The sequence below is a fragment of the Gadus macrocephalus genome, chromosome 22, assembly GCF_031168955.1.
Source record: "Gadus macrocephalus chromosome 22, ASM3116895v1".
Taxonomy (NCBI): domain Eukaryota; kingdom Metazoa; phylum Chordata; class Actinopteri; order Gadiformes; family Gadidae; genus Gadus; species Gadus macrocephalus.
Genome location: NC_082403.1, coordinates 12,134,980 through 12,156,463, shown reverse-complemented (window position 1 = coordinate 12,156,463; position 21,484 = coordinate 12,134,980). Strand labels below are relative to the sequence as shown.

The window sequence follows — 21,484 nt, the reverse complement described above, 5'->3', positions numbered from 1 at the left end:
TTTATAAAAAATCTGAAAACATTCTTGTCCTTTGGTTTTGTTGGGTAGGTTGTATTATTGACACAATAGATCTATTGTTGAAAAAACACTTGTATCACAAGAGATGCGCGCTCCCATGGGTTACGTTGCTAAGTTACCATAAGTCCCACCCACCTGTGTAATAGATTCACCTGAGACAAGCTCACACGATGACACGATTTCCTCCAATCAGAGACGTAGTCAGGTGTTCCCGATGCGAGTTTCGGAGGCGGAAACCTTTAGGTCTAGTCGAGGAAAGACGCTCCTTATATATATGCCAATTCTGATTCACGAAGCCTAAACTTCGCAAGGAATAAGTGAAACCGAATAAAGATTATTAATTTAGATGATACCATCTGGGAGAGCCCTACTTATCAGACTTTCCGTGCATAAAATGTAAACTATTATTCTATATCTATTAGGGATTTTTTCTTAGTTTGTTATAGGCAATATTTTGCACTAACGAAGTAGGCCTGCTGCGTTTTGACACATGGAATCGTCGGGCTTCGACAACGCTCATTTTGCACATTGAATTTTGGTTTTTAATAGGATATCAACTCCTTTTGCAGAAGCGACAAGTCAGGTAAGTGATCGGAGCCTGGATTGTGCTCGTTTTTCAGCCATGAATCACTGCTTGTTGCCCTTCTGTCCTCACAACTGATTAAACCAGTTTTACAGAGAAGCTAAACTTGGTTACACTGGTTATGCATGGTGTATCATATTTGTATAATTACTGCAATTATCACATCGTGAACTTCTTTCGTATGATGACAGGTGCATACCATTGTGACAGATTCATAAACACATGAGTTTGTGTTTATACCCGTAGAAATGGCCACAACCTCATAAAAACAAGCACGTTAATAGACAACAACAGTAAGTGCAGTGAGGAGTGATGAGGACAATGATTGATGGCTGTTGCAAAACACGCAGGAAAACAGAGGTCATCAGGAAAACAGTGAGCCTTCGGTGTTAGTTCACCGTGTACAAGATAGAATAGAATAGTAATTAAAAATAGATACAAGAAGAAAAAATATGTTTTTATAGTATTGGCCGACTATATATGGTGCAGCTACATCCCAGGGCATGTGGGAAATGTGTTGTTGTGAAATGTGTCAAAATGCCACGAAGTTGACTCGAGCCTCTAACTGCAGTGGCTCCTGAGACACCATGTCAGAGAGACAACCATGGTGGAAGTCCTTCCTGGGGATCCGGAAGACCCCCGGCCAGATGGATATGACCCTCGAGCCAGACTTCGACCCTTTCAAACCGAAAGGGGTCAAAGACGCAAAGATGGCTCCGGGTTCCAAGCATGGAGGTCCCAAGGCCTCGTCGCAGACCCAGCCGGGGAATAAGGAGTCTGGCAGGGACAGCGATGACGAGACTTACGACGACTCCCACATGGACTCCGTCTTCAACGAACAGACTTGCCGCAGGAACATGAGGGTGTCGCGGTCGGGCCGCTTCAAGGAGAAGCGGAGGGTGCGCTCGACCCTGCCCATCGAGGAGCAGCAGCAGCAGCAGCAGCAGCAGCAGGACAAGAACGGTGCCAGGAAGTAGGACCAGCGGTGACCATGACGACGACAATGATGATGATGACGACGGCAATAATGATGATAAGGTGAAAGAAAAACCTGAAAAAATTCAATCGATCAAAGGCTGAGTGATTGGTTGGCCTGCACATGAAGACGTGATGCACAGCAGACTGTGATGATGGTGGTGGTGAAGAGATGAAGAAGACTTTGCAGGCCATTGTGGAAGGAAAGAGAGCAGCGAGTGCATGTGTAAATTGAAGGAAAGATCTATAAAATATATTATAAATATTTGGAAATACTATATGGGGCTATATTTGCATAGGCTATTTTTGTTGGGTGCCACTAACAAAAACACCTAAATGGTAAATAGATTTATTTTGTCCAGTGTTCTGATAATGGATATTGAACCATGAAAAAGGAATAGCATAATGGATGTTTAAAGAGATTAAAGACAGGTTAGAAATGAATGCATTGAGCACTTCAGAGCCCTGACAGGTACCACGTGCCCCCCTGGTTCTCACTTTGGGCTATTTACTGTTTCGTTTGGGGACATATCAGCCTTTTCTATTGCAACTACGTGTAAAATGATGAAGGATTGTGTGTTTATTTTGATTCTTTGATGCTTCCTGAAGTAATTGCTGAACAAAATTCGGTCAGTTGACCTTTTAAGGTAGCTTTTGAGGTCCACCAAATGGTGAAAGTCCAGCCATTTGTGGCAGTTGACTTTTAAGTTATAGCGCTGTAAAGCACATGATTATCTGTAGAAGCAGGTTTATTGTGAAAATCGTGCAATGTTCCTCAGCAGCTTTTAAATGCATTTAGCATCGTTTTTACACAGTGATTCCGTGCCATTTAAAACAATTCAAATGTATATTTTATACTGCTAGCTATACCATAATTGAAGGATTAAGCAATATATGTTTATACATTTTCTCCCTAAGCTAATACATTTGAAGTTAGAGCTGAGAAGTGCCATACTAGACTTTGTCATCCAAGCAGCTTGAAGAAATGTTGGTTCGGGTATTTGTGATTAGTTTATTGGTACTTACTTACGCAATTGTATTCCGAACCACACCCATGATCAATTAATGAAGGCAAAACTTAATAAATAAATACATTTGTATTTTATACTGTGTGTGTGTGTGTGTGTGTGTGTGTGTGTGTGTGTGTGTGTGTGTGTTTGTGTATTTAAGACATAGTGAAGAGTACCAGTACATTATAAGTTAAAACAAAGATTTGAGGAAAACATGTGTGGATATGTGTGTATGTATCTTCGTATGCATATGTATGTTTATATATTCGTGTAAGTTTATGTTTATATTACAATCCAAATCACAATCCACCACAAAAACACAGAATAGAATAACTGAGTCATAATATATGACAGAGAGAAAGGAACGATCCCAATTTAGGAATCCAATCACTTCTGAGGAACCAGTAACAATAAAGAAAGACAAAGACATAGGATCGGTCTCCAATGGGTACGTCCAGCCCAGGGCAACTTGATCCTGTTCTGTCATTCAGGAGGAGAGCCTGCTTGTGTCACCACATTCCTCTCTCTTTGTTGAGGTGTATGTGTGGGTGTGTGTTTCACTTTCATGTTTTTTTTAAGACAGGCTATTATGCTACAATGTGACGCATAGCTTGCCCGATTTTCAGTGTCTGACAGGTACTTAGTGTACTGCTCATACCTTCTGAGTCCCGCACCTCTGAATTACAGGAGGGGTTGACGAGGAGTGTAACGCCAGTCTTCACCACTAGAGGGTAAACACGATGCACACTACAGTGATTCTAGAAAAGGATCAGAATAAAATATAATCCAAACAGAATGGAGCAATATATAATAAAAATAATAACACACTTGGTTTGGACACACAATGAATTGCTACAATTTGGTTTCTATTTACTTTTGGAAAAAAGGCTATAGTATAATACACTGTTATAAATGCAGACTACTCGAATAAGTCAAACTAATTTACTCTGAGACAGGTTATTTGAAATTCCATATTCAACACCAATGCAGGCCTAGTCAATAAAAAAAAAAGATAGCGCATCCTTTCTTCAATTTGATTGGTCGGGACTTGAGCGTGAACTCTGAGGTGTGGCCTCGAGCTGACCGCCTCCGCACCCTGCAGCGCGCGGGGTTATACCATGGACCTATTCAAGAGGTGAATAACAGAGCACTGAATGCTGCAATAATTGACACGTTAACAACCATATTGCACACATAAAACATTGCATTCGTTATTCTTTTTTGAGATCCGTAGTCATAATTTGTGCTTTTCTGATGCGTAACTGGAATTACCACTTTTAAACAACTTTCTGCCGAATCCCGATACAGAGGTCAGAGGAGTAGCCTAAATTTATAATATAGGCTGAAAAGGTTTTTCAATTGACCGAATACACCTATCCTCTGCCCCTCCTCATGGAGGTGCTCGCTTGACTGAAAATAACCCGAGCAGCTGTCCTCCTCCTCCCGCTCCCGAGTGCAGACTCAGCCAGCATCTATCTGGGCCATATCCACAACACACGTTTGGAGTTCGGTTATTTTCCATAAGGTAAGCAACAGATTTAAAACCAAAGGCCTTTATATGTACATTTATATATATATACATACGACAGTGAGACCATATGAGAGTTCTAAATACCGTTCATCTAACAGGTGGCTGGCTACCGGCTAGCGTACTGCTTTCTTGACATTCTTCTTGTGTTATAATAACTTCTGAAAGGAAAACATCGGTGTTTCTCTCGCTCATACGGTCGGTCCAATGACTCTCATTAACGGATGTTAATGAGAAGCCAAGTGTACCTGGCTTCTTTTTGTGAAAGTGTTTTACTTTTTATTTTTTTTACAGAACACGCGAAATTCAATCTTTCTCCAAGTGATTATTTGCATACATATGTGTGCGTGCCTGGGTGTCTGCATATGTTATATGCAGGGCTGTGGTGTTTAATAAACATAATTTAATACCCCACAAGTATTGCACAACACATATTTAATGCACATTTCAAACCGAGCACCTGTCAGCCAACTGTTGACCAGTAGCCACAGTTTGACACAGATATGGAGATGGAAATAGCTATGGCGAGACAGCTTGCCAATTGAATACAGGGCAACCAGATCCCCTCTCCCCCCTTCGTCAATATACTATCTCTCTGTCTGTCTGTCTGTCTGTCTGTCTGTCTTTTTCACACACATTCTTAAACACACAGGAACAAAAAGTCACAGATGGCAGCTAGAGTTGAAAGTGAGTTAACATTAGCTCGATGCCTGGGGACAGGCTGGAACCACAATGAAACAAACACAACCAATAAACGTAACCTGCTTCTTTAATCGTCCCATTTCATGAAAGTGCTGCAGGGGCTGGCATCCAGAGATTCCAGAGCATATTAGAAGTGGGCAGGCTTCAGACCGAGGCTCTCCACTCCCTCACTCCCACACAGAGCCCCTCAAGAATTCATCGTGTTGTGAATGGGCGGAGGTCATCCTCTCGTTCTCTGCAGCGTCTCACTCAGACAACGCAGACAATGCAGACAAGGCTCTTATTTGATATTATGGTTATTATATATATATATGTGTAGCCATCATGTACGTGATATCATATGCCGCCACAGGTGATGTTAATTCCTTGTGATCCACATAGTTCAGTGACTGAGCTTGTGCTTTATCTGCAGTCTGCCGGCACTTCCCAAAGTATTCTCTTATGTTGTTTTCCCGTTCACTTCGTACATAATGGCAGTTAAGGCCTTCCCTCGCTAAAGAGGGCCTTTCTCTGGACACAACGCAAACCATTGTTCCTCTCCACCCACCCAGCCACTGGACGTAGTATGTGTGTGTGTGTGTGTGTGTGTGTGTGTGTGTGTGTGTGTGTGTGTGTGTGTGTGTGTGTGTGTGAATGCATGTGTGTATATGTGGAGGGTGGAGAATAGGGAATGGGGTTCTTGGATTTCCCTAGAGAGGAAGGAGTTCTCTCACTGTATCCTGTTTGCGACATGAGCGGTGAAATATCTTCCTGTATAGGGGAGGAAAGAGGGAAAGAGAGAAGAGAAGAGAGAGGGGAAAAGAGAGAGAGAAATAGTTATAGTGAGAGAGAGGAGAAATATACTTTACACATGCATTTTGAGGCATTTATATATTTATCCACTTTCTCAATCAAGTGTTGTTTACGCTTTTATAGAAAACTAAACTATGGTTAAATAAGCCTACATTAAGTTTGAAATGCTAATTATTTGCACTTTGCCTTTAACTTGAATGTATTGTCTTAGTGATGTTGAAGAGGTACTTGAAAGTTGAGAACATCAAATATTTTAACACTTGAAAGCGAACTGTGTGCTAATACTCAATATTTTAGTCTTAACCCGCTGTGGGAGTGTGTGTGTGGACGATGGGTGGTTCAAGAAGCCTGACCTGGCCGAGGCTGATTGAAAGAGATCTCCTACATGGCAACATGGAGCACCAGACCGTGTTGCCATGTAGGATATCCTTTAGTGAGTGTGTGTGTTGAGATGGCTGGTTTAACCTATGCACGCTGGTAACTCAATGTGCACCAGCGGTGCAGCCTTACCCAGCCCTAGAGTCCAATCAGACTCGGCCAGGGGAACCAGCCGTCATCCACATACACTCTGACAACCGCTACGACTAATGTTGTTTGGGTTACAGTAAGCGTGGTTTTTTTTTTACTCCCCATCAAGGTACCTGAGGGGAAGCCATGTCTTCACCAGCTCCTCCCCCACCTCCTCCCCCCGCACCTCCTCCGCCACCCCCGCTCTTCGTCGCAGCTCCTCTGCAGGTAGAACCTCAGGCCGCAGCCCTCCATTATGTTCATACATTAAACCTCATGGAGCGTTCCGCTGAGGGTTCAACCTTGGCTTTGCCCTGTCAGCGCTGTACCAAGGCGGCTCATTAAACTCGTTAGTGTTCTTCAACCTGTGGCCTAATTGGTGACCTGCTTTAATTGGTAAACAACAGGTGGTTGGATCCAAATCCTGGGGCGGACATTTGCTTGCTCAACATTGAGTTTCCTCATCCATGCCACTTACCTTTAAGTAGAATAGGAAATTGGTTTCACGGGAGGTCCTCCTACCCGCTAATCAATAGGGATCTTGTCCTTCTAGTCTGTATATTACTTTTTTGTCTCTCTCTCTCTCTCTCTCTCTCTCTCTCTCTCTCTCTCTCTCTCTCTCTCTCTCTCCATCTCTCTCTCTCTCTCTCTCTCCCTCTATGTCTCTGTCTCTCTCTCTCTCTCTCCCTCCCTCTCTCTCTCTCTCTCTCTCTCTCTCTCTCTCTCTCTCTCTCTCTCCCCTCTCTCTCTCTCTCTCTCTCTCTCTCTCTCTCTCTCTCTCTCTCTCTCTCTCTCTCTCCCCCCCCCCCCCCCCCCCTCTCTCTCTCTCTCTCTCTCTCTCTCTCTCTCTCTCTCTCTCTCTCTCTCTCTCTCTCTCTCTCTCTCTCTCTCTCTCTCTCTCTCTCTCTCTCTCTCTCTCTCTCCCTCCCTCTTCCTCCCTCCCCTTTGGGCTTTAAGTCAGATTCTATTTGTCTGCCACACACTGTGATGCCATTCTACACGCAACATGCTCATTGGCTTTCAACCTGCAGGCTATCTGCATTATTGATCAGAGGTACAGTTACACACACACACACACACACACACAGGCACACGCACACGCACACACACACACACACAGATGGTGGGTGGTCAGATGGCAGTAAAGTGTCCTGTTGCATCCCAAGCTCGCATTGCTCTAATGTTAAATAAAAAGCTTGGGCTCAGGACAGCCACAGAGCAATTCAAAGGGAAGGAGAGGCAGGAGTAAATCTAAAGTAAACCTGTGGACACGTCAAATGCCTCTCCCAAGTATTGTTTCTATAAAAAGCAGCCTCTCTCTCTATCTCTGTTACTCTCTCTCTCCCTCTTTCTCCCTCTCTCTCTATTTCATTTCGGTAAGGCTGTTTTGATTATTCTATACAGGACATATACCAAAGGGGTTGCTAAAGCATTTGAACATTGCAACACATTCATTAATAATATTAAAATGAACGATGATATTTTATTTGTTTTTTATTCAACCTTTATTTAACCAGTCATTAAGAACAATTACCTATTTACAATGGCAACCTGGCAAATATTATAATCTCTCTCTCTTCCCTTCTCCTCCCTCTCTCTCCCTCTGAGACAGCCTCGACGCTCCTCGGCCCCTCCCAGGTCCCAGTCCAGCTGTGGGGGGGGGGGCAGGGGTGCCCTGTTGGCGGACATCCAGAAAGGAGCCAGGCTCAGGAAGGTCACACAGGTCAACGACCGCAGTGAGCCCGTGGTCGACAGTAAGGGAGAGCCATGTCCTACACACGAACATACACATGCATGCATTCAGGCACACACACACACACACACACACACACGCACACAGGGCCGTAGGGTCAAATTCTGGGCCCTGCATACAAGAGGTAGTGATGGCTCCTACCGCTAGGGAATTGGTAGAAAATTCTACAGACATAATTATTATTATTTATTATTTTTATTCCCATGGGCCCCCCCCTCTGCCTTGGGCCCCCCCACAACTGTGTGACTCGTACCCGCAGTCCGGCGGCCCTGCACACACACACACACACAGTTACATGCAGCCGCAGGATTAGCATGTTTAAACACACAGACGCACATGACAATCGCCCAATAAACGGAAACACGTACGCAGACAGAATCCGTCCCAGGCAGTCAATGAGCACCACGTGAATCTGTTGTCACTGGGAGTCATTGTCTCATGGGAGAGAGGTGAGGCGAGGTAAGAGAATTTCAGAGAGGGACAGAGGGGGAGAGGGAGGGAGAGAGAGACAGAGAGGGGGAGAGAGAGAGAGAGAGACAGACAGTGTAACAGAGGGTGTTTGTTTAGTGAGCTCCAAGCAGGAGCAGGGGCAGTGAACGAGGAGAAGAATCGTCCGCTATAGGCAAGCGTGACATTAGAGGAACGAGAGAGGAGATGAGTGAAAGGAGAGGAATGAAAAGAGAGGGAGGGGGAAATGCAAAGGAGAGATTACAATACTGAAACAAATGATGTATTGCTGTATCATATATTTTGTAGTGTGAAGAGTTTCTTTTGGTTCTATATTTGAAATTATTGTAATGGAAAAATTACATTTTCACATTCAATTTCTCTGACTGCCATTTGTTGATTGTGCCTATTCGCCGACACCCTTGGGGTGATCAAGGGTCAAAGGGTCCACCTGAGACGTCGCCACTACGTCTCCCCACGTTGCAGTTGTCAATGAACATCCAATAATGTTGACCCAAAGAGTTTCCTGTATTCTTGTCAAGTAGAAGAATGTATAAGGGGATCCCTGCGCCCTTGTGCCCGGTTTACCCCAGGCCCAAAGGTTAACGTCGGATTACTAGGAAAAGATAGGGTGGCTCGACAGTGCACGGAATAGAAGACGGCTTGCATGATGAAGGGGAAACAACCTATGGATTTTTTTCCACCCCACGTCATGAGGGGGTCAGAGCTGCTCTCAGCATTTCCGAGACCTGTGCTACTGGATAAGAAGTCCTTGCTTTTGCCAATGCATTGGACCTAAGATGGAGCGAACCCCCATCTTAGGCCTCCGATTATTCTATGTTTGTTATATGGTATTGTATGCTTATTGTTATAATTTTGGATGAATCTTTAGTCTTAAAGAGTTTAGACGGAAACGACTGGTGAAAATTCCCATCACACTTATTTTGTACTATTTAAATACACACACTCGTCTAGTCTATGTTATGTTTATAACCAAAGAACAGTGGTGGTCAAAACCTTGCTGAGGCATTAAGTACATTTTGAGGTTAATGTTTTAATACGGAAGTCATTAAAATAGTCAGTAGATTATCCTTAATTTTCCATCACATTCATGCTCATTAATATAATACTCAAGTATGTGTGTGTGTGTGTGTGGTGTCCCCCAGAGCCCAGCGGTGCAGATGTGTCCAGCGGTCCAGGCTGTAACCAGGGGGCTCAGGGCGGGGCGGGCCCCACCCTCGGGGGCCTCTTCGCCGGGGGGTTCCCCACACTGCGGCCCGTAGGACAGAAGGATGCAGTGAAGAGCCAAGGTGGGTACGGTGGACCACACCTCGGTGGTCCTCGACGCTGTGCTAGATCTCCCTCTTAATTGTGTGTGTGTGTGTGTGTGTGTGTGTGTGCGTGTTGCCTCCAGTGTCTCGTTCCAGCTCGTCGGTGACCCCCAGACCCGTGTGGAACCAGCCTCCGCCCGGCGAGTCCAGCACCGACCCCGCCCCGCCCCTCCAGCCGATGGAGGGCGACGCTGCCGTTCCCGCCCAGCAGCGCTCCACAGGCCCCTCCCACTCGGCCCCGCCCTCCCCCTCCCACACGGGCAGGCCGCTGCCGCCCCCCGCCCCCACCTCCTCCCCACCGCCGCCCCCCTTCGCCGTCCCACCACCACCCCCCCCTCCTCCACCTCCTCCACCGGCGCCCCCGCTACAGCAGCCCCCCCCCGCCCCGCTCCAGGACCGCCCCGTCAGCAGGCCGCCCCCCGTCCCCACCTGCCCCCCCCCGCCTCCGCCCCACCAGGTCACCCGCCCCACCTGGCTGCCCGTGCAGCACCACCACCCCCACCCCCACCACCACCCCCACCACCACCACCCGCAGCCCCTCACCCCCCCTCCCCACCCCCCTCCCTCTGCACCGCCCTCCTCCAACCCCAACCGCTCCTCGGGGTGCTTCTACCCTCCGCCCGCCTGCCACGTCTCCCTGGGACCCCCGCCTCCCCCCCCCCCACTCCCGGCGTCCTTCACGCCCAGCTGCCCCACCACGCTGCCCCCGCCCCCACCCCCTCCCCAGGCCCCCCCCATGTCCCAGCGCCTCGGGGCTCCCCCTCTGCCCCCGCTGCCTCCGTCCTACCCCTGCACCGCCCCCACCCGACGGCCTCCGGCGGTGCCCCGCAGCGCAGGTACGGCACCCCCCCCCCCACTCTGGTGCTCTGGCCTGGTTCTGTCCAGCCCTCTGTCATGACTCTAGCCCCCTGGGGACAGAGGCTACCCTTTAGGACTCGGTGGCCTTTGATATAATCCATTCTGTTTAAAGTTATATTGTACTACGCTTCATTCGTTTGACAGGTTTTACTGCCTTTCTTTTTCCCCTTGAATTATGTAATAACCAGTCTATTATGCATTGAATATCACATTTGTATCTTCTTTCCTCTTGTGTCCTCTGAGAAAGTGCCATGTAATCATGTAAAAATGGGATTGTAGAGGACTCCATTGTCCATTTAAATTCTTTATTTACATACACGCTCTCAAACGTCCATCTTATCTGTTAGTCGGCTTACCTGAACGGTAACAACGTCTTTGACATTCCGCTGATGCTGCTCTTCGATGCTGTACCCATGGCAACAGGTGTGAGTCGCTTGGCTCCTCCCCCCGCCCCGCCCGCCAGGTCGCCCACCACAGAGCTGTCTGGCCGCATTCCACCTCCTCCTCCCTTCCTGCCCCCCGCAAGCCTCAGGAACGGACACCTGCACAGCCTGGGTGGGCCTGTGTGTGTGTGTGTGTGTGTGTGTGTGTGTGTGTGTGTGTGTGTGTGTGTGTGTGTGTGTGTGTGTGTGTGTGTGTGTGTGTGTGTGTGTGTGTGTGTGTGTGTGTGTGTGTGAAGCAACAGCGGTCGTAGCAGAGTATAGTAATCTCCTGTGTCTCAGGATGAAATACCTGTATGCTAGACAGGGTGGCGTCCTCTAATGGCATGGTCTCTCGTCGTACCGCTTCTAGACGACTTCGAGTCCAAGTTCCAGTTCCATCCGGTGGAAGACCTGCCCCCACCTGAAGAGTACAAGCCCTTCCTCCGCATCTACCCCAGCAAACAGAACAGAGGTTAGCCCCCCCATCCCCCCCCCACACCCCCAGTGTAGACCAGACCTGGTCCGGACTGGTCCATCTTCCACCAATACTAAAGTAGGGCTGTGCAATCGCTTTTTCGATTTATGCTTCAAACAATATCTTTTTGGTCTATTTGTTCATTTTCTATTTATTTATTTTTTGGTGTTTTTTTAAGGGGGCATTTCAAAGTTTTCAGTTACAAAGGCATTTTCTGGAGAGAAATGCCGAATGATTGCATCATGTTTTCAAACTCAAATTCTTTTTGAATAATCATGACTTCAATATTGACCAAAACAATCGTGACTACGATTTTTCCATAATCTATCTAATCCATTGTGGAAGAGGTATACAAATTGTTCCAATCTCACCGTGCTCCTTCTCTCCATCGATCCCCCTGCAGAGAACCCCATGCCCCCTGGGATCCGAACCCAACTCAGATGAGACCTCACACCCTGCCTGCTCCTCGGCCCACAACAACAAACGGCTGCCCGCCCGGACTCATTCCATTCCTCCACTCCACGTGTCTTGGACTCTAATGACAGCATTTCTGTGGGGTGTGTAAGCAGGGGTGCGGCAGCATTGTCACACAGTGTGCGTATATTCTGTGGCTGTGTGTTTTTTTAGGGTTCCCAAGGGCCGTGGCACTTGCCGGGCCCAACCCAGAATAATGTGACCTCTGACCTCTTCTACGGTGGAATGTTTCAAATGTGTGTGTGTGTGTGTGTTCTGTAGTTTCTTGCTCCTGTGTGTGTGTGGGTCCACATCTGTTTTTTTTCATTTCCTTATTCTTCAACAGATAGACCAGACGTATGCACACAGAGCAATAACAAAGTATCCTTTGGTGGCTAAAATTACCTCGACATACAGTGCTTCCAAAGGTTACCATAAGACATACTCATAATGTTTGTAACAGAGTGACAATTGTATACTGTAAATCCTTTTCAAGAAACTTCTACAAGACGACATTTGTTTTGTTATTAAACTCAAACCTGTTCGCTTATGCTATGAAAGAGTCACTGCAATCTTGAGTAACACGATACACACGTACAGTTAAATAAGTCACCAGTGAAATACGCAAACAGTTATCCATTATTATCTTGACTTTGATTCTGACACAATCCAATGGTGCTATACAACTTAAAACTTTTATATTTTACTAGAAAGGTATCTCTTTAAGTAATCTGCTTACATGTTAATATCTTCAGCATTTAAATTATCAGATCATAGTGTAAAGTGTATTGAGCAATGGTGTTGGCAGGTAATAACCAACTCATTTATTGTGGTCCTTCTCATAAACATGTGAAGACAGTGTCATCTGCTGGTAGAAAGTGGGAGTTATTACAAATAAATAATTAATTTAAAAGAATGACTTCATCCAAAGTGTAGTAGTTTATTGGTCAGAAATATTATGAATTATCTAGAGCAATCTAGAATATTTTAGTCATAAGAAGGTTTGGTGGACCATCAAAGATTTTTTTGGTGTAACAAGGCATTTGGTCCATAGTATCAGAGATCACAGTTACTTGGAGCTCTTACAGTGTGTCAAGCATGGCTAGGAAATGCATTGCACCTTGTACATGTATAATATTGTATGTGAAAAAATGAACTTTAACTGAAATTGTTTTACGACCAAAGATGTTCTGGGTTTTATAAAAATAACAAAATACTGCATGTTTAACAATTCTGTTTCAGGTTTACCGAATGGATATTAAACAGTTCGAGAGACATTTTCCTACACCAAATGCATGCTAAACAAGGACATGAACTGATGTTGCAATTATTTGACACCCATTATCTTCAACAACATCCACCCAAAGGTTCACAATCAGATGTCACAGCAAACACGCAAAACTGAGGTACAACACAGGAGTGAGTCAGAGAACTACGGCGTGGAATGTGTTTTAAAGTTCATCGTGCTTGTAGGTGAACTCTCGGGAGGATATGAAGCCATCCTTGTTCTCGTCCTCCTTCACGAAGATGTCCTCGACCATGCTCTCGTGATGGGTGTCGTTGGGGGGGTAGCCGTGGCGCTGGAACTCCTTCCGCAGGTATTCCTTCACCTGGGCAGTGGTCCGGTGTAGCGGAGGGGGTTGGGGGATAAGAGTGTGCACCACCGTCAGGCCAAAGGCTTGTCAGGCAATCCCGATGTTGGGTTTAAATTGTTTACGACCTACGTCTTGTTGCATCTGCTCCACACACACATGGTTTAACATCCGTCTTAACCTAGCAGTGCAGCTTAATTCGAGAGATTACGATCACACGAGAATCAAACTGACCAGGCCTCAAGTTAAACCTCTGTGTTGGTGTCAAAACCAACCAGTGGTTCGGACCAATCGGCGTCCGACGAGGAACGACGTGATGGGCCGGGAGAGACGGATGTGTTTGCTTTAAAAGACAAGCAGCCGAGACAACTAAACTATTCCCAGATCCGAGAAGCAAATACTGAAATCAAACTGCAACATTAAGCAGCAAATATTTTGTTACTCGTACTAGATAAGCTGCTTAAATAATGATTAGATTACAAACATTTGACTCAATACATTTTCTGCTCCATTTTGTGAAATTAACTCAACTCCACTGACGCCGCATCCAAATGAAAGCCTGCCCTGTTCTGTTCCCCTCACCTCCTCCTTGGAGAGCTTCCAGTCATCGTTGAGGTCCATCTCCTGGAAGGACTCGTGGGACCTGGGCCCGTTGCGGATCTCCATGACCTCGATGACAAAGGTCAGGGTGCTCTCAGGTGGGATCTTCCCTGAGTATGGGGGCACGAGCGCGCGCACACACACACACACACACACACACACACACACACACACACACACACACACACACACACACACACAGAGTCAGATATCTATGGCATCTCTGAGTTTGCTTGCAATACATTACCTTTTCTGGTCATGTATCACAAGTGCTGTCATAATTATTTGGTATTGTACTGTATCAGTCAATACATTTCAGGTTGCTTTGTGTTACGAAAGACAGTCAAGCAGAGAACAACAGCCATATGTTAGTGGGGTTAAAGTGCGTCAAATTCTTACCACAAGAAACGCATGCATGAGGTACTGTTCACATGCTCCATAGTGAGAAAAGGTGACCACATAACAGCGTGGGTTCTAAGACCCTCGTCCATTGTTGAAGTCCTTTCATGCTATTCAAAAACAAGAGAGCTTAAACATATAATCAAGTGTGTTATGGATGCAGTTCACGAGCATTGTCTTAAAATAAAGGAGTGCCAATTTGCTAAATACAATACGTAGTCTACCTCTGCCCTCCTTTCCATAGGCGAGGGATGGGGGCACGGTCAGTCGTCTCTTCTCTCCACTGCACATATCCTGCAGGCCTTTATCCCAACCAATAATCACTTCTCGGATGCCCAGTGTGAACCACACTGCCTGCTTGTCCCCTTCAGTATAACTTGAGGAAAAAACGAACATAGTTGCAGAGTTTGAGAGAAAGTTATAATTTTCTTTGCAAAATGTAACACTATTGATTTTTTTCCATGGGATCTTACCTTGAGTGAAACATTGTACCGTTTTGGAAATATCCCTCGTGATGCACTAGGAGAATGTCTCCATACTTTGATTTTCGATGACAGAGGAAAGGTCTGTGCAAAACCTCTATATTCACCTCGGCCTCGGGCAGTTTACCGCCGCGGACGGAGACCAAGAGAGAGGTACACAACCAACTCAGGACAGCCAGCAACATTGTGCAAGAAGGGCGCTCTGTTCCCTTAAACGAATAAATATTTTTTTGAGTTAAGAACTGATATGCAACTTCATAGAACCAGTTGGCTCCATACGTGGCACTGAAGTTTCATCATTGAAGTTGTTGCAGGAAGTGTTCGTGTGATTGGTTGAGTTCTACGTCCTTCCCCTATAACCACGCCCCCCACACATAGAGCATCTTAGAATCACTGGAGGCTACATGAAATACACGTTAATCAAGTTTATTAGGAGTTCGCCAATTCAATTTTTCTTTTTAAACGGACATTCAGTTCCTAGGCTAACAAATCTCCGTATTTCAGTATTTATTTAATGTAAAAATCCAAACAGATACACACATACAAACATATATACACGCATGCTTGCCTAGTAATATGTCCTGTTTATCCTCAACAATTATAACAGTAATTTAAATAGGTCCATAAGTGAGTAAATGTTAGAACATTGCTTATATTCTTAATGCATACAGTTAATAGGAATATGCTAGGGTCCCCACATCACCACACATGCATTCACTGCTCCACTGCAGTTACACACATTTACAGTTAATCAATATATTATGTTTGATATCTAAATTGTTCAGATATAATCATATGTACACACCCCTGAATTGTATTCTCAGTGCACCATATTACCACTGCTAACATCGTCGCCACTCAAAAATGCCACTAAAAATGCTGCCATTTACAATGGTCTCTTGCTACATATCTGTTATTTCTTCATCAAGCGCAACTTCAGTAACAGTCAGCCAGCCATTTGACATCTCGACCGGTTGCTATTAAAACCAAACCTTATTAAAAACATGTCAAACACAACCATGGTCGTCATAACAGTGCTGCAGCCACCAGGAGGACTCCAAAGAGGTCAGTGATCAGGTACACTCCTTAGTCCTTAGTTAAATTCCCAGCCCCCCCTCCCACCCCCTGAAGGAATGGCACCAGTTGTCTTCCGGGCTGTGCCTTCAGTGGTAAGAGGAAGAGGTCTGAAGCCCAAAAGCATGAGGGGAGGTCTGGACATGCAGCCGACTCAGGGTAGCTGCCGTGTGGAGGCACCAGCTGGGCTCCTCTCTCAGGTGAAGTACTTACAGCCGGTGGAGTCCATCACACAGGCCTCGGTGCATCTCAGCTGTCCAAAGGACCTGGTGGAGACGTATGCACCGCACGTGAAGGGGTAAGCGCAGAGGCACAGAGACACACGCGCACGCACACGCGCGCACACACACGCACGTACACACACACACACACAGAGCGAAACACATATACATGCATGCACACACATACACGCACGCACGCACGCACGCACGCAAACAAACACACACACACCCACACAAAGAGCGAAACACACAGACATAGAGACAAACACACACACGCACACCCACAAACATATAGACAAACACATACACACACACACAACACAAAGTTAAAAGCACATACATGCATACAGACACACACACACATAAATGTTTATGTATAAATAGAGAAAAAAACATAAACACACAGAGAGACACTGAGACAGACGAACACACAAGCAATTTTTGTGTGTCAATTTCTGACACACATTTATGATTCCTGCACACACCCGCTCGTAAAGCTGTACGTGTGCCTGTGTGTGTTGGACGTGGGTGGTGCTCAGAGACGTAAACATACCCAGGAAGGTAGGACTTGCACGTCTGGTAACCAAAGTCCTTCCCGTCACATTCTTCCATGCCCTCGTGCCGATAGCCGTCCCCGCAGTAGGCCCACTTGCAGTCTGGAAAATTACACAAACGAAACGCAAAAGATCAAAATGAAAGAAGGCGCGAAGGAAACTATTAAGAATATGAGCAGCATAAGGATAATAGGCGGACAAAAGGAAAGATGAAAGAGTAGTGAAACGCCTAATTGCTTTGGCACTCCTGTGAGTTCCAGTCGAGCCCATACAGCAGTTTCTGAGTTGTGTTCTAATTGGATTGAAAGGTATAGGGGCTGAGCGAGGCTGACAGAGGGAGCGGGACCCAGATTAACGAGGAGCCAGGAACTGGGCCCACTGCCTCGCTCGGACACCGGGAGGGATGTGATTCTAAATGAACACCAGGAGTTGGAGCCAGGCCGCTGTCTGCAGCATGTACAGAGAATGAGTGTGTGTGTGTGTGTGTGTGTGTGTGTGTGTGTGTGTGTGTGTGTGTGTGTGTGTGTGTGTGTGTGTGTGTGTGTGTGTGTGTGTGTGTGCGGGTGCGTGTGCGTGTGTGTGTGTACGGTAGTGTGTGTAAATGGGTGTACGTTTTTGAATCCTGGTGTTCATGTGTAGTTTGGTGTGTGTGCATGAGACCAAGTGTGTATGTCTGCGTGTATCTTTCTAGTCTTTGTGCCACTGTATTATTGCGTGTGTGTCTGTATTGGGACTAATGGAATATCTTACAATGTCACCTTCAAATCAATACTACTATACTACTTATCCCTTTTGGCCACTCTAAGAAAGTACTTAATAATTGTCTTATTTTTGATTCATTTTGTCTTTGTATTTTGTTTCCTATAGTGTTACCATGTCGTCATTCTTAATAAGGGTCCTAATCATTGTTTCCTCCATTCATTTAAAATAAAGGTTGAATGAATGAATGAATGTGTCTGAATGTATTATTTTGTGTGCATGAGTGTGTGTGTGTGTAGTACAGTTGCGCATGTGTCTGTATGAAAAGCAGAAACCTCGGTATGCACAGTATCTATAGTCGGAGACTGTCGAGCCTGCAGGATTGTGTGTGTGTGTGTGTGTGTGTGTGTGCGTCTGTGTTTGTTCAGACAGTTGTGTGCGTGACGTGTGCGTGCACTGTAGCAGGCGTGTCCGACTCACTGAGACAGGCGTCGGTGACGACCTTGTTGCCGTCGTCACACTCCTCTCCCTGGGTGGCCTGGACCCTCCCGTCCCCACACACGCCCAGCTGCTCGGGGACTTTCTCTGTGGACTGGAAGGGATGGAAGGGCTGGAAGAGAGAGGGCTTAGTGGTGATCTGTATCCCCATATAGACCCCCACCCATAGGGGACGAATAACATGGCTTACTGGAGGTCCTGGTCAGGTATCAGGAGGAGATAAACAGCGTGATGGCTGAGGTGATGGATGAATAAAGAGAGAGAGAGCGAGACGGATAGACACGTGTCGTTTCAATGCAATACGCTTATCTCCGGACCACGCCGGGGCGCATTGACTGCCCGGTCTGGACCGTCCCAGATGGGATCCGGTTCACAATGAGTTATGGGGAGCGAGACCGCACCCCGAGGCTCACGTTCTGGTTGGACTGCATCGGTGTGTGTGGACGGATCAGGGCACTGTGTGGGCAGACTACTGGCTGCGTCAGTCAAACCACCCCCCTGGTCTACACGGATGCAAGACTTATTATTAATACATCTTAAATTAAGTATTTGGTTAAAGCGAGACTTGATACCTGTTGGCGTTAAGGTCAGACGCTATTATCAGGGCTAAAAGGCAGATCTCATCACAAAAGTAACAACCAAAGCACAGATGGAGCAATAGAATAATAGATGGAATTATAGCATGATAGAATGATAAAATGACAAACCCTAGGATTATCAACATTAGACAAAGATAGAAAGTTACCTGTATTGGCTTCCATCCATCTTTGTCTCTAAAGTAGAGTGACCTCTGATCCTTCCGGAGAGCTAAAGCGTTGTCTACTTGTAGGTTGGTCAGCTCCTCCTCACTGCTCACTACATATATCTGCACACACACACAGACATATACACACAGACACAGACACGCGGACACACACACACACACACACACATACATACACACACAGCACACACGCGGACACACACAGCACACACGCGGACACACACACACACACACACACACACACACACACACACACACACACACACACACACACACACACACACACACACACACACACACACACACACACACACACACACACACGCGCAGATCTATAAAAAGGAATGTCCTAACATACATACCAACATTTCTTGCGGCAATGTAATAGTAACAATTCAAGGTTTTCCTACATTCTGTGGTGTTTTTTATGGGATACTAACACAACCAGACATAAAATAACATCATAAAGACAAAATCTCTGCTGTAAAATATGCCATTTTTACGGCTCATTTTTTACGGTGAAATGTAATCACTTTGGCTGCTCTTCTTTTCCAGAAGTAAAACGTTGGGTCGTTAAACACCACAGCAGGGTGGCCATTTTAGCTCGTTTACCTCTCCACTTCTGCTTGCATAATTATTAGTTCAGCCGAATTATTGGTTTAGCCGGAGAAATCAGCAAGACATTCATTATTAATGAAGTCTACTGATACTAGGGGAAAAGTAGGATGGATATTTTTTGCCAATGCCTTGGTCTCAAAGTCTTCTGCCTGGTTTTTCGGTGAGTGAATGAGTGACTCACTGCTGGGACTTTGTGGTAGTTGTCGTGCCGTGTGTAGCTGCTGAACGGGGCGCTGCTCACCCCCGGAGCGGGGTCACAGCGACAGACAGCCGGGGGGCCGGGGGGCCCCGAGTCTCCCTTCTCCCCCACCACGTAGAGCGCTGGACAGGAACAGGTGCATGAGGGTTGTAGAGAACAGCTCAAACATTGTGGCCATTCATGCAATAGATTTACTACATGAATATTTACGATTTTTTAATTGTGTAAAGAAAAAAGTATTCCAGGTAAGACTTGTGGTTGACTACTACCTATGTGTTATATAGTTGTATTACATGTTGCTGTTGAATACAGCTTTATATAAATAGTGACCCGCTTGCTGCGCGTTAGCCCTTACTTGTGTACTTCATGTATTTCTGCGAGCCCGTCTTACCTGAGGCAGGTGGACCGGGGGGGCCTGGACGGCCCAGGGGGCCCTGTGGGCCTGGGGGCCCCAAACGGCCCGGGGCCCCCGCATGGCCCTTGGTGCCCTTTACAAATAAAATAACTTCCATTTAACAACACACAGTGACAGATTTGTCCGCACATCACACCAACACACACACACACACATCCCCTGCTCACCCTAGTATCGTGGTGTCCCTGAGCAAGACACCTAACCCTTACTGCTGGCTGTCGCCTTGCATGGTGGACATGGCCATCAGTGTGTGTCTGTGTCTGTGTCTGTGTCTGTGTCTGTGTGTCTGTGTCTGTGTCTGTGTCTGTGTGTGTGTGTGTGTTGTGAATGGGGGAGGCTAGGCAAAAATGATTAAGCACTTTGAGGGGCCACTGGTTAGGAAAGCGCGATATAAATGCACTGTGAAGCTGACCTTTAAGACCCAGATCACCAGGGCACTCACACATACATGGAATAAGTTTGCCAATACCGACCACAGCACACTCCTTTTGAGTGCAGGTATTCCTACGTATGCAGCAGCTGTGCTATATGCGCAAGCACTTTCTGCATTGGGAATATAGACAGGCATATGTGTGTACTTTTGAAGCTGTCAAGACTATTGATGTCATAAAGAGGCTGACTCCGTTGAAGGCTTAATGTAGAGGTTGGAGTCACAGCGCTATTGAGGACATGGCCCGTCCCAATATGCTGGAATGAGCCTAGTGTGTGAGTGTCAAAGTGTAAAACACACCCACGTAAATGCGCACACACACACACACACACACACACACACACACACACACACACACACACACACACACACACACACACACACACACACACACACACACACACACACACACACACACACACACACACACACACACACACACACCTCTCTTCCACTCTCCTCACCTGTTTTCCTCTCTTTCCGGGTCGTCCGGTAGGCCCTCTCCTTCCTGGGACACCTTCCTCCCCCTTAGTCCCCATCTCACCCTGGGGGGAGGAAGGGCATTCTGGTGATGAGCATGACGTCAGGGTTTAAAGTCACACGACTGCATCAACAATAAATAGCCACCAACCTTCTGTCCCAGCATCCCAGTCAATCCAACGGACCCCTAAAGACAGAGAATCCAGAAATAAAAAAAGCATTATCTATCTGGAGCACAGATTCGTCATCTATTTTTAGGTAACGGCATCGGAAAAAAAGATCTCTAGGACCTTGGTCTAATTGAAGCACCCTAATCTTCAACGAGGAGCAGTGACCTATTTCAGGTCTCCCCGAGCTCAACAGCTGGTGCGGAGGAAGCTTTATATAACGGGAGGCCTTGTCCCCAGTGACCTTGCGAAGCAGGATGGTTCCAGAGATAGAGCTGAACCCAAGCTAACCTTCCACCGTGAGGCTAACCAACCACGACTCATGTAATCTGGTTCAACGATTAGAGATCTGTCCAGTTTGTGAGGTACAACTACAACATCTGATTCTTAAAGTTTCAGAAAATAAAATAAATAAATAAAAGCCACATTTACTTACTTT

At 46.2% G+C, this 21,484-nt stretch overlaps 4 protein-coding genes across 5 annotated transcripts in view; 2 read left to right on the top strand and 2 right to left on the bottom strand.

The window, feature by feature from the left end:
- Window positions 1–230: 230 nt before the first annotated feature.
- Window positions 231–2,681, top strand: LOC132450878 (proline-rich protein 15-like protein). Its single transcript, XM_060043055.1, has 2 exons — window positions 231–601; window positions 1,173–2,681. The coding sequence occupies exon 2, from the start codon at window positions 1,189–1,191 to the stop codon at window positions 1,576–1,578; it is 390 nt and encodes a 129-aa protein (XP_059899038.1). The 5' UTR covers window positions 231–601; window positions 1,173–1,188; the 3' UTR covers window positions 1,579–2,681.
- A 976-nt stretch (window positions 2,682–3,657) lies between these two features.
- Window positions 3,658–13,132, top strand: wipf3 (WAS/WASL interacting protein family member 3). Of its 2 annotated transcripts, XM_060043049.1 has the most exons (9): window positions 3,658–3,721; window positions 3,985–4,111; window positions 6,246–6,343; window positions 7,728–7,869; window positions 9,482–9,625; window positions 9,730–10,482; window positions 10,928–11,059; window positions 11,297–11,398; window positions 11,805–13,132. In XM_060043049.1, exons 3-9 carry the CDS (start codon window positions 6,263–6,265, stop codon window positions 11,843–11,845), a joined length of 1,395 nt encoding a protein of 464 aa, XP_059899032.1. In that variant the 5' UTR covers window positions 3,658–3,721; window positions 3,985–4,111; window positions 6,246–6,262; the 3' UTR covers window positions 11,846–13,132. The 2 variants fall into 2 exon arrangements, with proteins under 2 accessions (XP_059899032.1, XP_059899030.1); XM_060043047.1 differs by having other exon boundaries at window positions 3,697–4,111.
- Window positions 12,781–15,250, bottom strand: fkbp14 (FKBP prolyl isomerase 14). Its single transcript, XM_060043051.1, has 4 exons — window positions 14,919–15,250; window positions 14,670–14,821; window positions 14,029–14,156; window positions 12,781–13,464 (listed from the first exon to the last, which is right to left on the bottom strand). The coding sequence occupies exons 1-4, from the start codon at window positions 15,110–15,112 to the stop codon at window positions 13,306–13,308; spliced, it is 633 nt and encodes a 210-aa protein (XP_059899034.1). The 5' UTR covers window positions 15,113–15,250; the 3' UTR covers window positions 12,781–13,305.
- An 87-nt stretch (window positions 15,251–15,337) lies between these two features.
- Window positions 15,338–21,484, bottom strand: part of LOC132450875 (acetylcholinesterase collagenic tail peptide-like) — an 11,210-nt gene continuing 5,063 nt past the window's right edge. Inside the window, exons 10-18 of the mRNA XM_060043050.1 lie at window positions 21,482–21,484; window positions 21,030–21,065; window positions 20,863–20,943; window positions 19,945–20,041; window positions 19,536–19,675; window positions 18,719–18,838; window positions 17,956–18,085; window positions 16,776–16,878; window positions 15,338–16,267 (exon numbers count right to left, since the gene is read on the bottom strand). The exon at window positions 21,482–21,484 is cut by the window's right edge and continues 42 nt beyond it. Of these exons, the coding sequence (XP_059899033.1) occupies window positions 16,198–16,267; window positions 16,776–16,878; window positions 17,956–18,085; window positions 18,719–18,838; window positions 19,536–19,675; window positions 19,945–20,041; window positions 20,863–20,943; window positions 21,030–21,065; window positions 21,482–21,484 (780 nt within the window). The 3' untranslated portion in view covers window positions 15,338–16,197. The remainder of the gene's footprint in view (window positions 16,268–16,775; window positions 16,879–17,955; window positions 18,086–18,718; window positions 18,839–19,535; window positions 19,676–19,944; window positions 20,042–20,862; window positions 20,944–21,029; window positions 21,066–21,481) is intronic.

What these genes read in the sequence shown, in the direction of transcription:
- LOC132450878 (XM_060043055.1), top strand. Translation starts at nt 1,189, where the DNA reads ATGTCAGAGAGACAACCATGGTGGAAGTCCTTCCTGGGGATCCGGAAG.
- wipf3 (XM_060043049.1), top strand. Translation starts at nt 6,263, where the DNA reads ATGTCTTCACCAGCTCCTCCCCCACCTCCTCCCCCCGCACCTCCTCCG. An exon ending in TCGTCGCAGCTCCTCTGCAG is followed by an intron (nt 6,344 to 7,727) that starts GTAGAACCTCAG and finishes CCTCTGAGACAG; the next exon opens with CCTCGACGCTCCTCGGCCCC. An exon ending in CCCCAGCAAACAGAACAGAG is followed by an intron (nt 11,399 to 11,804) that starts GTTAGCCCCCCC and finishes ATCCCCCTGCAG; the next exon opens with AGAACCCCATGCCCCCTGGG.
- fkbp14 (XM_060043051.1), bottom strand. Translation starts at nt 15,112, where the DNA reads ATGTTGCTGGCTGTCCTGAGTTGGTTGTGTACCTCTCTCTTGGTCTCC. An exon ending in GGTACAATGTTTCACTCAAG is followed by an intron (nt 14,822 to 14,918) that starts GTAAGATCCCAT and finishes TTTTTCCTCAAG; the next exon opens with TTATACTGAAGGGGACAAGC. An exon ending in CTATGGAAAGGAGGGCAGAG is followed by an intron (nt 14,157 to 14,669) that starts GTAGACTACGTA and finishes CCCCATACTCAG; the next exon opens with GGAAGATCCCACCTGAGAGC.